Here is a 16,128-nt window from a genome sequence, read left to right on the forward strand (position 1 = left end):
TACAGGATGTAACTCAGGATCAGTACAGGATAAGTAATGTATGTACACAGTGACTCCACCAGCAAAATAGTGAGTGCAGCTCTGGAGTATAATTCAGGATCAGTACAGGATAAGTAATGTATGTACACAGTGACTCCACCAGCAGAATAGTGAGTGCAGCTCTGGGGTATAATACAGCATATAACTCAGGATCAGTACAGGATAAGTAATGTATGTACACAGTGACTACCAGCAGAATAGTGAGTGCAGCTCTGGGGTATAATACAGGATGTAACTCAGGATCAGTACAGGATAAGTAATGTATGTACACAGTGACTCCAGCAGCAGAATAGTGAGTGCAGCTCTGGAGTATAATACAGGATGTAACTCAGGAGCAGTACAGGATAAGTAATGTATGTACACAGTGACTCCACCAGCAGAATAGTGAGTGCAGCTCTGGAGTATAATACAGGATGTAACTCAGGATCAGTACAGGATAAGTACTGTATGTACACAGTGACTCCACCAGCAGAATAGTGAGTGCAGCTCTGGAGTATAATACAGGATGTAACTCAGGATCAGTACAGGATAAGTAATGTATGTACACAGTGACTCCACCAGCAAAATAGTGAGTGCAGCTCTGGAGTATAATTCAGGATCAGTACAGGATAAGTAATGTATGTACACAGTGACTCCACCAGCAGAATAGTGAGTGCAGCTCTGGGGTATAATACAGCATATAACTCAGGATCAGTACAGGATAAGTAATGTATGTACACAGTGACTACCAGCAGAATAGTGAGTGCAGCTCTGGGGTATAATACAGGATGTAACTCAGGATCAGTACAGGATAAGTAATGTATGTACACAGTGACTCCAGCAGCAGAATAGTGAGTGCAGCTCTGGAGTATAATACAGGATGTAACTCAGGAGCAGTACAGGATAAGTAATGTATGTACACAGTGGCTCCAGCAGCAGAATAGTGAGTGCAGCTCTGGAGTATAATACAGGATGTAACTCAGGATCAGTACAGGATAAGTACTGTATGTACACAGTGACTCCACCAGCAGAATAGTGAGTGCAGCTCTGGAGTATAATACAGGATGTAACTCAGGATCAGTACAGGATAAGTAATGTATGTACACAGTGACTCCACCAGCAGAATAGTGAGTGCAGCTCTGGAGTACAATACAAGATGTAACTCAGGATCAGTACAGGATAAGTAATGTAATGCATTTACAATGTGACTCTGCTTTTTATTTAGACTGTATCTGTAAATTGTAAATTTTTTTACTTTTGAAGTAAATGGATATTTGTTTTCTCTCATTTGCGCAGTTTAACGTGTTCCTGTATAACCCTCTGGGTCGTGCGGTCACGTGGAACGTTCGACTTCCAGTTAATGGTGTCAGCTACACAGTAAAAGGCCCCTCTGGCGAAACTGTGAGCAGTGAGGTGAGATGTGAGGGTTACCTTTATATCCGGGGATTGCACGTTCCTCTCTGCTATTAGGGTTGGTGTCTTTTTATGGGGTGCAGCAAACTAATTAGTGCATTATAAAAAATAAAAAAAACAACTTTCTATGGCGCTAAACTGAATCTCGCCCTTTAGGTGATTCCAGTATCTAAAGTCACAGAAGACATCCGTAAGGATCAAGGAACAGCTGCGCGAGAGCTCCTTTTCCAAGCTCCAGTCCCTCCATTGGGTTTTAGCAAGTTTACCGTTCAGAAAGTGTCTGCTCAGGGTAGATTCTTCCCAGGGTTGAAGAAGAGAACGAGTCCGACAAACATTGAGAATAAGGTGCGTTGTTATATAGCTCCGCCCTGCGGCTCATGTCCGTGATCCGCTGACTCCTCCTTCTCTCTAGTATTACAGAGTGCAGTTTGACCCGGAAACTGGATTAATCTCAGGGATTCATAATCTGCAGAAGGGAGTCTCATTACCTTTAACGCACAACTTTTACTGGTGAGAATATTGGAAGTTCTGTGAGTATTTGTGTTTTAATTATGTAGAGGGCGCTATAGAGCCACATGGCGGGATTTATACACCTTTTCACACCACAGTTCTAGCGCTAAGATGCAAAATTCTGTGGCAGCCTCACTTGTGCAAAAAATTACATTTTGCCCCCCCCCCCCTCTTGCCACTTCTGTGTTAAAATGTGTGGGGCTTGTTGGAGCTGGCAGGGTCATTCGGGCCCAGATGACTGTCAATGGCGGGGGTCTATGCAGTGTGGGAAGATGCACCTGTGCGGCACTGAGGACCACCGCTCCTATTTTCTTGCAGGTATAATTCCAGTATCGGTAATGCAGAGAGCCAGCAGGCCTCCGGAGCGTATATCTTCAGACCCAACCAGTCCGCACCCACGCCCATGACGCAGAATGTCCGCAGTTATCTGGTCCAGGTGCGGATTTCATCAACTGGTAGGAGAGGGAGTGACTGTATATTTGGGCTGCTATTAGATGAGCTTCAGCAGCTGCCACTGGTTTCCTGCCCTTTTTCTAGGCTAAAGTTGTGAGGTGCAGCCCGGCAATTGGCGCTATTAGACAATAGTAATAATTTTTGTATAGCGGCAACTTATTCCACAGTGCCTTCAAGCATGCGATAAATGCCAACCATACAATTACAATGTGAGGTATAATCAGTTTGAAACAAATGGGGTGGGGGCGATACAGAAGGTCCGCGGGGGGGGGGGGGGGGGGCATGGGGAACACAGGCAGTAGGGGATTTCATGTGGCAAACAGTTATTAGAAAGCAAACTGGGTGAGGCAGTAAGGAGGTGCAGGGATAGAGGTTGTATGTGATAGGCAAGGTGGAAAGTGTGGGGAGCCATAGGGAGAGGGGTGGGGATTTGGTATGCCTCCCTGAAGAGGTGCGTTTTTAAGGCGCTTGAGAAAGGCTTCAGTTGAAGCTGAAATGTCGCCAGTCTTTGCCATATGGAGGAATTAAAAGTGAAACATCTGTTGAATACATCAGATGCTGCCTGGTCTAATCTTTATACTTGGTCTGTCTTCTTGGCCTTGATCCGGACCATACTGGGCTGGTGCACCCCTTTCTCCTCACTGTTATTACAGTAGTCAAGAGGACCGAATAGGTCTTTGTGACTTCCTATTGAGTGCTGCGGTTGTTACGTGCTGTACATTCGTTTTTAAGGCGCGTCTGAAACTTTGCATTAGGAATTGTCCGGATGCCTTGGGGTAGAGCGTTCCAGAGGGTCGGTGCTGCTCTGGTGAAGTCCTGTAGGCGAGCATGTGAGGTTCATATTAGAGGTGTTTAGTCTGAGTGCGTTAGAGGATCGGAGTGAGCGGGCTGGGTGGTGTACTGACAGGAGGGAGGCGATGTATGGTGGCGCAGCGCCATGCAGAGCTTTGTGAGTGAGGTAGAGGAGTTTAAATTTAGTTCTGCAGTGGATGGGCAGCCAATGCAGCGACTGGCATAGTGCAGAGGTGTCTAAGTAATGGCTGGATAGAAAAAGGAGCCTAGCTGCCGCATTTAGTATGGATTGGAGTGGAGCAAGTCTGGTGTGGGGGAGGCTGATGAGTAGCGAGTTGCAGTAGTTGAGTCGGGAGTGGATGAGGGCAACCACGAGTGTCTTTAGCGTGTCTGTGGTGAGGAACGGCCGTATTTTAGCAATATTTCTGAGGTGCATGTGGCATGTTTGGGCCAGAGATTGGATGTGGGGGATAAAGGAGAGGTCAGAGTCCAGTGTGACACCTCCTTCCTCCCACCCCCCCCCCACCCCCCTCCTTTGAATTACCTTTTTTTCCCCAGGTAATTCAGTCCCTTCATTCCATGTATTAATTTAGTTGCCCTTCTTTGAACCCCCCTCAGGCGCTGCAACCTCTTTCCTGAGTAGCGGAGTCCAGAACTGTACCCAATATTCCATGTGGGGCCTGACAAGTGCCTTTATATAGTGGAAGAATAATGTTCTCGACCCTCACCCCGATACCTCTTTTAATGCACGAAGACTTTATTTGCTTTTGCAGCAGCTGACTGGCATTAGTGTATATTGGTGACATCCGTTTCTCCTGCCCATGTGCATAACCTTACATTTATCAATACTGAACTTCATTTGCCATTTTTCTGCCCAAGCCCCCAGCATATCTCGGTCCATTTGTAGCCGCACATTGTCCTCCGTTGCATTGATTATATTGTATAATTTTGTGTCATCTGTAAATATTGATATTTTGCTGTGCAGTCCCTCTATCAGGTCGTTGATAAATATGTTGAACAGAATGGGGCCTAATACTGAACCCTGTGGCACCCCGCTAGTGACTGTGGCCCAATCAGAGTACGAACCATTTATTACCACCCTCTGCTTTCTATCTCTGAGCCAATTCTTTACCCAGATACACACATTTTCGCCCAGTCCGAGCTGCCTCATTTTATATATCAGCCTATTATGCGGCACGGTGTCAAATGCCTTCGAGAAGTCCAGATATATGAGATCAATAGACTCTCCCAGGTCCAGCCTAGAGCTTACTTAATCGTAGAAGCTGATCAGATTGGTCTGACATGGTCGAAGGCTCATGAAGCCATGCTGATGAGGAGTTATTCCGTTGTTCTCCTTGAGGTATTCTTCAATGGCGTCTCTCAGAAACCCCTCGAATATTTTTTTCAGTTAAGTGAGACTTACCGGCCTGTAGTTACCAGGCTCTCTTTTGGACCCCTTTTTGTATATTGGAACTACATTGGCAATGCGCCAATCCAATGGTACAACCTCGGTCTTGAGAGCTAGGCCGCTATTTCTAATATTTATGGATACTATCACATCACTTAGTTCCCTTAGAACCCTTGGGTGTATTCCATCTGGGCACAGCAATTTTATCGCTTCTTTATTTTTTTATTTAAATCCTCTTTAACTGGTTTCGCACTTCCTCCTGCGTTCGGTATAAAATATTTTGCGAGGGTTGCTGCTGCCGGTCCCATTGAAAGCAGTGGTTTGTAGCAAACCCTGCAGTATGATTTTCGGGGAAGGGCTTGAGATATAAGCCCTTCCCTGAAAAGCATCAATAAGTGGTAAAAAAAAATTTAAAAAAAAATGATTCCCCTCTCAGACGCGTCCACCGGCTGGCTCCCCTGCACTGCTGTCCAGCACTTTCAGCAGGCGGGGATTTAAAAATCCCCACCTCTTGAAAGGGCTGTGCTGATTGGCTGAGCGCTCATGCAATAGCAGCTAGTGCTTAGCTATTGGCTGAGCACTTAGCCAATTACAGATAGTGCTTAGCTAATCATTCATGAATAGCACTATCTTAGCTAGCGCTGCTGCCGCTGGCCCAATTGAAAAAACTGGCGATATCCCGGTCTTATTTTGGCGTCTTTCTTGCACCGCGATGCGAGAGTTTTCACGTGCTCTCGCAGCGCAAGAAAGAAAATGTCGCCAGTGGGTGTCACCCCTAACATAGAGAGTGAGTAGGGGCTAATGCAGTGCTGAGGAGACTGGGATCGGGGCTATCCGTGCAGTTTTTGGAGATCTCTTTTCAGATGTTGTCGTTTTTTGTTTTGTTTTTTTTTTCTTCTCTTTTTGAAATGGCCATCGAGTTCTCCAGCAGTCAGATCCGTCACGGGGGCCTGTTCTTTGGGGCTGAGGAAGGAAAGGAAGGTCTTGAGTCGTTTTGGCTTGTGGGATAGTGAGGAGACAAGGGAGGTGAAATAAAGTTGTTTGGCATGGTGAAGGGCGAGGTTATAAATTTTAAGCATGAATTAGACGAACATTAATGGCTTTTTCCACCTCTGTCATTGCTTAGTGGATTTCTGAGGACTGGGAAATGTTAGAAAGGAGGGATGACGGATGAGTCCATAAACCACCACGGTCCCTTTTTGTTGTAGGCATTGGCAGGGGGCTCATAGGTCAGACTTTATGCATAGCATATGACCTTAACATTTATGATCAGAATCCCCCTTAAAACGATCATTCACCTAACTAGACTTTTCTAGGACCCCCGACGACTCTGGGTGACGACTGCTCTGTTTTTGTCTGCAGAACTCCCTTGTTCAGGAGGTTTACCAGAACTTCTCCTCCTGGTGCTCCCAGGTGGTCCGGCTCTACTCCGACCAGCCATACGTGGAGCTGGAGTGGACAGTGGGGCCTATTCCTGTTGCGTGAGTATAAAGTCATGGGGGACGGGGTGTTTTCCAGGGTGAACCCCAATATCTATTCATGAGTTTATTTTCTTATTTCAGGGATGGCATCGGGAAGGAAGTGATCAGTCGTTTTGACTCAAAGTTGCAGACAAATGGCATGTTTTATACAGATGCAAATGGAAGACAAGTCCTGCAGCGGAGGTGACTGTCCACTTGTCTGTCACCCTGTAGTGGGAGGAGCAGATGAGATATCACATATCCCTTCATATCCCATCATAGCTCCTCCCTGTTGTGGGTAGGGTAGTCTCCACATCGCATAATCCTTCCTTTCGGTCACCCTGTGGTGTGAGGAGCAGACTATATTTCACATAGCTCCTTCCTGCCATAACCCTGTAGTTGGAGGGGTCAGATTCTATGTCAGCATAGCCCCTCTCTTTTGTGGTATGATGGGCAGCCTCCATGTCGCCATAACCCCTCCGTTTCGTGGTATGATGGGAAGCCTCCATGTCACCGTAGCTCCTCCCGTTCGTGGTGGGAGTGGCAGCCGCCATTTCACCTCACTTTTTTTCTTTTTAACATAGGAGAAACTTTCGGGAAACCTGGCCCCTGGTGCAGACTGAACCAATAGCTGGAAATTATTACCCCGTGAACAGCCGGATCTATGTCAAGGTAAGTGGTGCTGAGATCGGCAGCTGCCTGTTGTGAGGATGGCATTGCCTGCAGGAGGGTGAGAACCAACCATCCTGGTAGTCTGGCCTATTGCTACTATACAAAGCATCCACTATCGCCCACCTACAAGCTGTAGAGCTGCCTGAGGGCTCTATTTGTCTTGCAGGACAAGAATATTCAACTCACTGTATTAACAGACCGATCACAAGGAGGATCCAGCATCATGGACGGATCACTGGAGCTGATGGTGAGTGTGATGGAAATTGGAGTAAAAACAGATTTTGTTGGAGGTCGTGGTGCTCAGCCTTGTCATCCTCTCCTGCCAGGTCCACCGCCGTCTCCTGTATGATGATGCCCGCGGGGTGGGGGAGCCACTGCTTGAGCCTGGGCCTTACGGAGCAGGGATTGTAGTTAGGGGGAGACACTTGCTGTTGTTGGACACCCCACAGGATTCTGCCGATCTTCATCGGACTCTGGCCCTACAAGAGTACATGTTCCCCCAAATTATCCTTTCCTCTGGAGATGGGGTGCCCTACAGTGCTAATCAGGGCCCAACCACGCAGGTAAGTGTAATCCAGCTGTTTTACGGCTCGTCTCTACTTGACAACTTGCATTTAAAATGAAGCGGACGATGGCTGACAACCCCCTCTAGTTAGCTATTATCAGTGATGGAAGCTGCAGCTCGCAATGTATCGTCAGGTTGGGTCTGCCAAATAGTGCGATACTGATACTTGGGTGCTCTAGCTCATAGAAAAGGGAGGCTTGATCAAGCCCCCTCTATATTACAGTATATGGAAGAGACTTGGCCTATGATAACAACCCCCATTAACTCAAACTAGTGGTATAGATAAGGGGAAACCACAAACCATGTAGTCCCATATGGGCCTCAGTTAAGGGTAGTAATGAATGACACGTGCTGGGTGGGGGTGTAAGCTGGCTGCAGATTTTTGCATTGGGCCTCTTTGAAATTTAGTCAAACCCTTTTCCCTATGAATGGTTGCTGAAAGGCCCTAATCTTGGCCGCTCAGGAGGCTGCAGAGACCATCTTTGCAGGGTGACTTGGTCTCTAATGCCACACACAAGCCTCCTTTAGGGGCCCAAGTTCTTTTCTGTCTTTAGTTGTCCAATGGAAAGGAGGTAAAAAAAAAAAAGCATAGAAGTGTAAGAACATAGGCGGCATGGCTTGATGGATATTCTGTTAGGACAGCCCAGCTCCCATGACGCCCGTACAGCAACCCGTGATCTAATCGCGGGTAGCCATATGGGATTCCAGATCATAGGTCAGAGGATTTAAATGCCGCTGTCAGAATTTATGGTGGCATTTAAAGGGATAATGGCTCCGATAAGCTGCGCGGCTTAACGGAGCCGTTGTGGGCGGATGTTGGCTGTAAGAAACAGCTGGCAGCCGCAATATATTGAGCAAGATTGCCCCGTGATCTCTCTTCATACATACCCCAACGCTGTAGGACGTAACTGTACACCCTGCAGGGTTAAGGGGTTAGAAAAAAAGGAACGTCTACTTATCTTACCAACTTCCCAGCGGTTCTATATCCACTCTGGTACACTCCTACCAGATTAGATGGTCATATCCAATCTAACCCTGTGTCTGCTGTGATCAATCGTTGGCCTCAAGGGTACAGTGACCGGCCGCAGCAGTCAAGCCCTTAGACAGCATGTGACTACACAACCTGCGGAAGGTTTGACCAAGCTGCACCCGTTCGCCATCTGAAGATGGAACAGTTCAGGACTTGTAGGATGCTTTCACACGACACAATGTTGTAGATTACGCCCTCCTGCAGAATATTAACCCCCCAAATCCACACTGCTAATGTGCATATTGTGATACGGAATAGAAAATGGAAACTGCATCAAAATCCTCAGTTAGACATGTGGATCTTGGTGCAGAATTCCGGGACTGCATAGTCAGCAACAGTGCTGCATGTGAAAGCACCCTGACAAGACTGTTCTAGACCGCCTTCACATGCGCCTGTTATTTGGCGCTAATGGAAATCTACAGAACTACTTATAGCTGTAATTTAAAAACCCAACATCCGCCGCTTCTGTCTTTGGTTCCGTTGGGCAAATAAGGATCCTGTCTGCTCTGTAGAAAATGAAACCCATATTACAGATGTGAGGATACGCTTGTCTGACACTGGCCTTAGGAACATGCAGAGAATCCTACAGCCTACACAGCAGGGACGAGATCATCTCCCACCTACTTGTATGTAGGGTTCATCTTGCTAAGGCCTTTTTCTGGAATGTATCCTGTAGCAGGGATGGTCGCACATGGGCACCTCCACTGCTTTCTCTAAGGCACCGCTGCAGGGTTCAAGCACTTGGTTATCTCCAGACCTCCCACTGCAGTGAACAGAGAACTGCATGTACGTCTTCTACTGCTCCATGCTAGATGAAGGCTTTGGTCAGGCAACCCCCTCTAACGTCTTCCCTTTCCCATAGTTCTCAGCCCTACGGACTCCGCTTCCCAACAACGTCCACCTCCTCACCGTCGCTCTGCATGAACCAAAGAAGCTTCTCCTGCGGTTGGAGCATCCCTTCCAGGGCCACGAGAGCAGCAACTATTCCCAACCCGTCACAGTCAACCTCCAGGTGAGGCTTCCGCCCATAGCTCATCCCATCCCTACTTCATGTACCACGGGGGCTCCCGGCTTCTGATCCGCTCTTCCTTCTCCTTCTATAGGAGCTGTTCTCCACTCTCTCCTTGTCTGAGGTGGAAGAAATGACTCTGTCAGCAAATCTGCCAAAGAGTAAGATGAACCGTATGCAGTGGAGAGCGGATGGAGGTGAGTGCCGTCTGGGAGGTGCAGCATCTAGAAGATGGACCTCAATGTTGTGGGAGATTTTGCCTTTACAGCAATTATATATATATATAACTTGCATTTCTGTAGGTAACGATCATTGTATGCAGGTTTATGGTCAAAGGCAAAGTTTTGCTTTAAGATTGGCTCAGCCAATCCCCATAGGGCACAATGATTCAGACTATCCTACGGGTATAGTAAGGCCACTCTCGCACTCACTGCTTTTTGCAGCATGCTAAACGCTGTACAACCACTTTGTTGATTTCAGTGGGACTTCACAGCCCAGCGGTCGTGATTTTTGAATGCCATCTACCCTATTTTTGTGCGTTTAAGCTCTAACGCACCTCATCACCAATCACAATGATGGGGTGCATTAAACACTGGGATTGCATTCAGAAATGCTGCGTTTTCTTTAACGCCTGTGACAGCAGCCTTAGGACCCTTATAAACCGGATGATTCTCGGGCGGAAGCGCTCGACAGCCGTCCTAGTGATCATTGCTCAGTTAATGGAGGGGGAGCGGGCCAGAAACCACCTCCATTCACAGTAAACAGGCAGTCATTCATAGATGAAGCACTGCCTGTTTACACAGCAGATTGATCTTTATGCCTGCATGATAAGCAACCACATTATCGTTCAGTCAGTGGCTGTAAGCAATTACCCTGAATGATTATCATTGAGACTGTATGAACAATAGTTCTGCGTAAAAGGGGCCTTACTTACTGCACTTGTTCTACTGCAACCTGCGGTTTGCAGCTGTTGTGAAACTACAACTCCCAGCAAGCAGTTATTAAACTGTGCAGGAGCGACAGGTTTCACACTACTGGTTTGCATTGGTGCTGCTCCCACCCAACCTGACAGTATGAGTAATAAGGCCGGACCCAGTGGGGCTGGAATACATATAACACAGTCTTTTAAAGGGTGTGTATACTCTGTAAGTCTTTTATAGTTATTGATGCAATGCAGCAAGGAACAAAATTTGCGCAACTTTGTAGGGAATAAAAAGCCATGTCTACGGCCTCCTGGGCAGACCTAGGTGTCAGGAAACTACACAGTACTCCAAATCTGCAGTCATTTGGTAATTTCTTGCATCTGCTTCTGGCTTTTTAGATGGATTGGGGCAGTAAAGAGAGAAAAAAAATATTGAAAAACTAGACATACTATTTGTTTCTTTTTTGCAGCTTCTGATTTGCCCAGAGAAGACGCTTCACTCTTCCTGGACCCCACAAACATCACATTGAAGCCCATGGAGATCCGCACCTTCCTCGCTACGGTCCAGTATAGAAAATATGGCAATTGGGGTAGTTGATTGTAAACAGCCGGGAGGCTCCTCCACCATATGCCTTACTGATACTGCACTGTACCATGTGACTGCCTCAAATAAAACTATTTTCCAAAGAAAGAAAAAATATCTGAAGGTTTTTTTAATCTATCGTCCGGATAAAAATGTCCGTCCGCGGGCCTAGAACTCAAGTCTTTGTAGTTTGGTGCCATTCTCCATGGAGCAGTTTAATAAAAGCACAGCGCCCTCAGGAGGCTGTGATGTTATCTGATGTGAGGTCACAGGAATCTCTTCCATCAGAGTCCACAAGTGAATGAGAGTAACGGCAACTGTCGCCCAAGTCACAGGAACCCTGAAAAATACAAATGGGTGGAGTCAACACAGGAGGAACCAATCAGAAGCCAGTGTTTTGGTAGAACTTCAGAAAATTTAAGGGAAATACTGGTTGCACAAAGTTGCTGTAATTCTAATCCAATGTTAAAGTTTGCAATGTGGTTTTGTTTTTGTGGCTGTAGCTCTAAAGACCATCACCTTCTCCGGGCACTTCAGAAGTGTTTATGCCCATGTTCAGTGAATGAGGGCATAAACAGATGGGCGTGAAAATCACGTGCAAAGTCAAAACTCCACTCACTGTGCTAATATGCTCCGTAGCGGCTAGTGTATTCATTCATGCGCCTATGTGTTTTTACCCTAAGGGCCGAAACGCGCTGAACTCTCCTTAAAATCTGCCCATTATCAGTTTCTTTTACATTGTGGATAAAGCAGTACAGAATTGAAAGCTTTTAATAACTCCTGTTCCAGAATTACCTGGTTTTCTCTGTTTCTACTGTGGAGTGTTTCTAGACACATTTTGGGTGAGCAGGTTACCCGTTAGGGCTACATGGGCATAAGGCAACAGCACAGACTACAATCTGTAAGCATTGCCCTGCTTTAGGTCGGATATGCTTAGTAGAGATGATGCGGTCCGTGCATGATCCGCACTGGAATAGAGCATGCTGCGATTTGTTTTCCGGACCAATCTGCATGCTTTATTTCATTTGCGAACACCCATGTTTCCCTATGGGTGGCTTAATTTGCAGATTCCGCAAATCAAACCCGACTATGGACATTGACTTTTCTTATTAAAAGGCCCAATTTGAAGAGTGTCCAGGCAGCTACACATTTAAAAAAAAAAAGTATTTGAGCAAAAATTTGTATAAGACCCTGTCTTATTTTCAGGGAAACAGGATATCTATTTATCAGCCCTCACCTGCTTGTATTTCTTGCATGTGAACTGCTTGAAGCTTGTATCTTCTGGGGACGTCTTCCTCTTGTTCTGATTATGTTTTCTCCTCTCCTCTAGCGCCTCTGATATGCCTCCCCTAAAGAAGGCAAATTGGCATCAGTAATTCCAATATAAAACCGCCGTAGGGGTGCAGGATCCAAACTCCAGCTCCCATCATCCTAAGACTAAAGGTGTGAATAGTCACTGCATGTCCTAACAGATGAGACTAGCATGTGCAGTGTGTGGGGTCCGTGTCCACTAGACAGCACACAGACCCCCGCACATGTCCGTTATCTGATGCGGTGTGCTTGCATGATATGGGCATCTGAATACGATAAGAGTTGGAGGGGCTCAGGATGTGGACCACCAATATACAAGTTAAGTCCCATTTACGCACAACGATAATCGCTCAAAACCAGTCTTTTGAGCGATAATCGTTGTCTAGCTGCACTTACATCGTGCCGTTTCCGTTAGGTCGGCGCTCATCGTTGTCTTAGCATGCTGAAAGAATGATCACCCTTATCAGGGATTCACAGCGGGATACAGCTGATACTATTGTTTCAGCTGTATCCCGCTCCCTGATGACAGGCTGGGTATGAAGAACAGAGTGGCCCAGTTCTGTTCTCCATACCCCGCTCAGAGCGCTCGGCTGTATAACAGTGGGGCGCTTAGAGCAGAGAACAGCTGGATGCAGAAGACAAGTGGTCCAAAAAGAACTAGATATCACAGCGGCACTCCTTAGGTCACAACACCACCACGGTGGGAGGTAGGCAATAGTGCGCAAAAGCTCACATATGAGGACCCGGTTCCCTTGAATCCTCAGGATACCGTCAGTCACAGAATGTAATGATGAGCAGCAGCGCCAGAAGTGGTTAAATTTCCTTAAAAGTGCATCAACGGATGCCTCTGAGTCAAAAAGATCCAGTAAAACACAACGTTTCGACCCATGCAAGGGTCTTTTTTCAAGTGCAAGGTGCTTTTGATGCACTTGAAAAAGGCCCTTGCATGGGTCGAAACGTTGTGTTTTACTGGATCTTTTTGACTCAGAGGCATCCGTTGATGCACTTTTAAGGAAATTTAACCACTTCTGGCGCTGCTCAGAAGACAAGTGGGGCCACCTCGCTTGTCTTCTGCATCCTCCGCTGAGTGCTTGGCTGTAGAACAGCTGGGCACTCCAAGCGGGGAACAGCTGGATGCAGAAGACAAGCGGCTCTTCTGCATCCTCCTGCTCGTTGAGCAATCACCTTGCGCTCCGTTTGAACGATCATCTTGCGCTGTAAATGACAACTATTATCGCTCAAAAGACATCTGGGGGTCTGATGCACTTCTCAAAATATTGGAATGTATTATAGAAAATGAGATTTCTGGATGGGACATGAAACGTGATGGAACTCCAGATCACGGAATGCGCAGCAAATTTGCTGATTATCTTCCATCTGTAAAGTAAGTTTGTGGGTGCCGCAGTGCTCTGATGTCCATCCTGGTAGCTGCAGATAGACTGGTACCAGACTACTAAGTGACTCTATAATTACCCGGCTTTGGCTCGGGCTTTAGGTCCCCAGTTGGCCTCTGGATTTTCCTGAAATCTCTTTAAGCCCATCTTCCGTGACTTTGGGTTTGCATCTTGGCGGATTTCAAAATTGGCCTCAATACTGCAAAAGAGACACCAAGAAAGGAGAGACGTTATCACCGTCCGACATAACAATGAAAGAGCCGGGTGAGATCATAGTACTGACACACAGTGTTACACCCCTACCTGGGCTCTGTACCCAGGATGTGATAGGCTGGGCTGGTCTCCGAGAGCTTCTCCCTCTTCACCGGGTTCAGCTTCTCCTATTAGGGATAAAATATTAAAATCTGTCTAATACATAAACCGCGTCTCATCGGGCACTTCATAATCCTGATAATGCAGCAAAAGTAGTCCCATGTCGGATTAATGGGAACTAACGTGACCTGACGGGAGACGCTCCTCCTCCCTCTAGTAATACATGGTGTGATAACTGCATTAGGAACACCCACTCAAGAGACGGTTGGTCCACCTTTTAGGTGATCACAACTTTCAGACATCGGGGAACAGATTCCACAAGGTGGTGACCATCCATCATACTCTACTCACCCCACCCCATGCAGCGGCTCCATCACTTAGTGCACATTTTAGGGATAAGTGGGATCAGATCTCACAGCCCTCTCCAGCATATCCCAAACATGTACAATGGCATTACACTATTAGGTTTTGGGGGACAAGGCAGTGAGGAGAATTCATTGTCGTGTTCCTCCAACCACTCCCTAGTGATCAATGACAAGGAGCGGCATCCTGTTGAAAGAGGACAATGTGGTCGGTGAAGACTTCCTAAAGATGTGTGCAGATGAGGGTCAGCTAACAGATCGCTATAGCATTCAAGGATTGTATGATAACCATTGGTCCTAGACCGTGCCACCACCGGCTGCTGACCCGCAGTGGTGCAGCCATGGAATACGCCTTCATGCTGTTTACACTGGATGTGGACCCAGCCATCCATGTGGTTCAGCAGGAGATGCAACTCGGCTTTCCAGATAACCTTCTGCCATGTGTCCAAGGTCCACTCGTGGGCCCATGTGAGGAGTTGTTTGTAATGACACAGGGTCATTAGAGGCGCCCCTGTCCGTCTCCAGCTATTGAACCCCAGTCGCCACAAGGTCATTGTGGAAAGTAGTCTAACTTCCCCACGGTTGTACTGCTGGCTCAGTTGCGGAGATACCAGATGGATCAACTAGACGTGGCCTGCCACTTTGTGATCTGTTGGATGTCTGTCCATGGCTCATACAGTCTTGGTACCACCTTGGTAACGTAGTTCAGAACCGCCTACAAGTGTGACTGTGTCAGAAATACTTGGCATCACAGCTCTGGGCACCAACAATCTGCCTGCGGTTAAAGGCACTTAAAGTTGCCACGTTTACACATAACTGCCAAATGTTCCCTTCTGCTGCACACAGAGGTCAGCGCATGGTACCACGTTACGTGCCAGCTGTTCCTAATATAGTGACTATTCAATATATAGTCTCTGAAATAGGCGATAGGGGTTCTTGTGTTATTTGCCGATTAACCCCTCAGTGACGGCCCCATAGTGTTTTTAGGTCCTGCTGTTGCAGGACGTGTATGGAGGGAGATAGCGCCGCTATCTCCCTCCATACAGCGCGGGCGTCAGCTGTTTATTAGAGCTGACACCCGCAGGCAATCGCAACTATTAACCCTTTAAATGCCAAATGTCACTTATTTAAATCCCCCGTATTTAGAGAAAAAAAAAAACGAAAATGGAAAAAGGCAAAAAAGCTCAGTCACTAAGGGGTTAATATAAGAAAAGGAGGAGCTTCAAAGAGGTTCTGCAGCATCTACAGGTTTGGTTTTTTTTATAACCAGTCCCAGGTGCTGCAGAACATTTGTATAACATTTGCTTCCAGAAAAGCTTGATGACAACTAACAAAGCTCAATCGGGGATGGCACTGACTCCTGAAAGGCATATCTATCTAATTAGGAAGAAAATGCCTAAACAAGACTACAAGACTGCAGAAAATGTCGCAGCGGCCATATTGTTCTTAACACTTTGGTTAAAACACAGAATAGAATTTATAAAGCACTTGCTGGAAGACTAGGACTTGTATTTACTGCTGGTAGAAGAATCCTTTAACCCCTTGAGTGGCACGCCCGGAAAATTTCCGGGACGAGCTCCACTGCTCATAGCAACATAGCCCAGAAGATTTCCGGGCTATGTATCACTATGGGAGCTGCAGAGCACAATGCCACAAGCTGTGACAGTGTGCTCTGCCTGCACAGACCCACAGAGAACAAAGCAAGGGCTTTAAAAAACCAGCAGAAGATATTGCCGATATGTCGGCAACCTCCTGCTTTGTTTACAGGTTGCCATAGAGACCATCGGCTTGTCAGAAGCAAGCCGATGGTCTCTGTGGCAGGGAGAGCTGGTTGTTAGCTGTCAGAGGACAGCTAGGTACCAGCTCTTACAGCAGAGATCAGAGAAAACCTCTGATCTCTGCTGTGTTAACCCC

At 46.9% G+C, this 16,128-nt stretch overlaps 2 protein-coding genes across 4 annotated transcripts in view; one reads left to right on the forward strand and one right to left on the reverse strand.

Annotated features, from left to right (window-relative positions):
- The window catches only part of MAN2B1 (mannosidase alpha class 2B member 1), a 23,249-nt gene extending 12,299 nt beyond the window's left edge, over window positions 1-10,950 (forward strand). The window contains exons 13-24 of the mRNA XM_066593702.1: window positions 1,315-1,431; window positions 1,588-1,776; window positions 1,844-1,941; window positions 2,260-2,377; window positions 5,957-6,075; window positions 6,157-6,258; window positions 6,639-6,726; window positions 6,893-6,973; window positions 7,053-7,289; window positions 9,184-9,333; window positions 9,425-9,527; window positions 10,723-10,950. Of these exons, the coding sequence (XP_066449799.1) occupies window positions 1,315-1,431; window positions 1,588-1,776; window positions 1,844-1,941; window positions 2,260-2,377; window positions 5,957-6,075; window positions 6,157-6,258; window positions 6,639-6,726; window positions 6,893-6,973; window positions 7,053-7,289; window positions 9,184-9,333; window positions 9,425-9,527; window positions 10,723-10,850 (1,530 nt within the window). The 3' untranslated portion in view covers window positions 10,851-10,950. The remainder of the gene's footprint in view (window positions 1-1,314; window positions 1,432-1,587; window positions 1,777-1,843; window positions 1,942-2,259; window positions 2,378-5,956; window positions 6,076-6,156; window positions 6,259-6,638; window positions 6,727-6,892; window positions 6,974-7,052; window positions 7,290-9,183; window positions 9,334-9,424; window positions 9,528-10,722) is intronic.
- TRMT1 (tRNA methyltransferase 1) overlaps window positions 10,468-16,128 on the reverse strand; it is a 19,896-nt gene continuing 14,235 nt past the window's right edge. For all 3 annotated transcript variants that reach the window (XM_066593705.1, XM_066593704.1, XM_066593703.1), the window contains exons 14-17: window positions 13,844-13,920; window positions 13,620-13,739; window positions 12,073-12,184; window positions 10,468-11,175 (exon numbers count right to left, since the gene is read on the reverse strand). In XM_066593705.1, the coding sequence (XP_066449802.1) occupies window positions 11,071-11,175; window positions 12,073-12,184; window positions 13,620-13,739; window positions 13,844-13,920 (414 nt within the window). In that variant the 3' untranslated portion in view covers window positions 10,468-11,070. The remainder of the gene's footprint in view (window positions 11,176-12,072; window positions 12,185-13,619; window positions 13,740-13,843; window positions 13,921-16,128) is intronic.

This window comes from Eleutherodactylus coqui, chromosome 2, assembly GCF_035609145.1.
Source record: "Eleutherodactylus coqui strain aEleCoq1 chromosome 2, aEleCoq1.hap1, whole genome shotgun sequence".
In the NCBI taxonomy this organism is placed as follows: domain Eukaryota; kingdom Metazoa; phylum Chordata; class Amphibia; order Anura; family Eleutherodactylidae; genus Eleutherodactylus; species Eleutherodactylus coqui.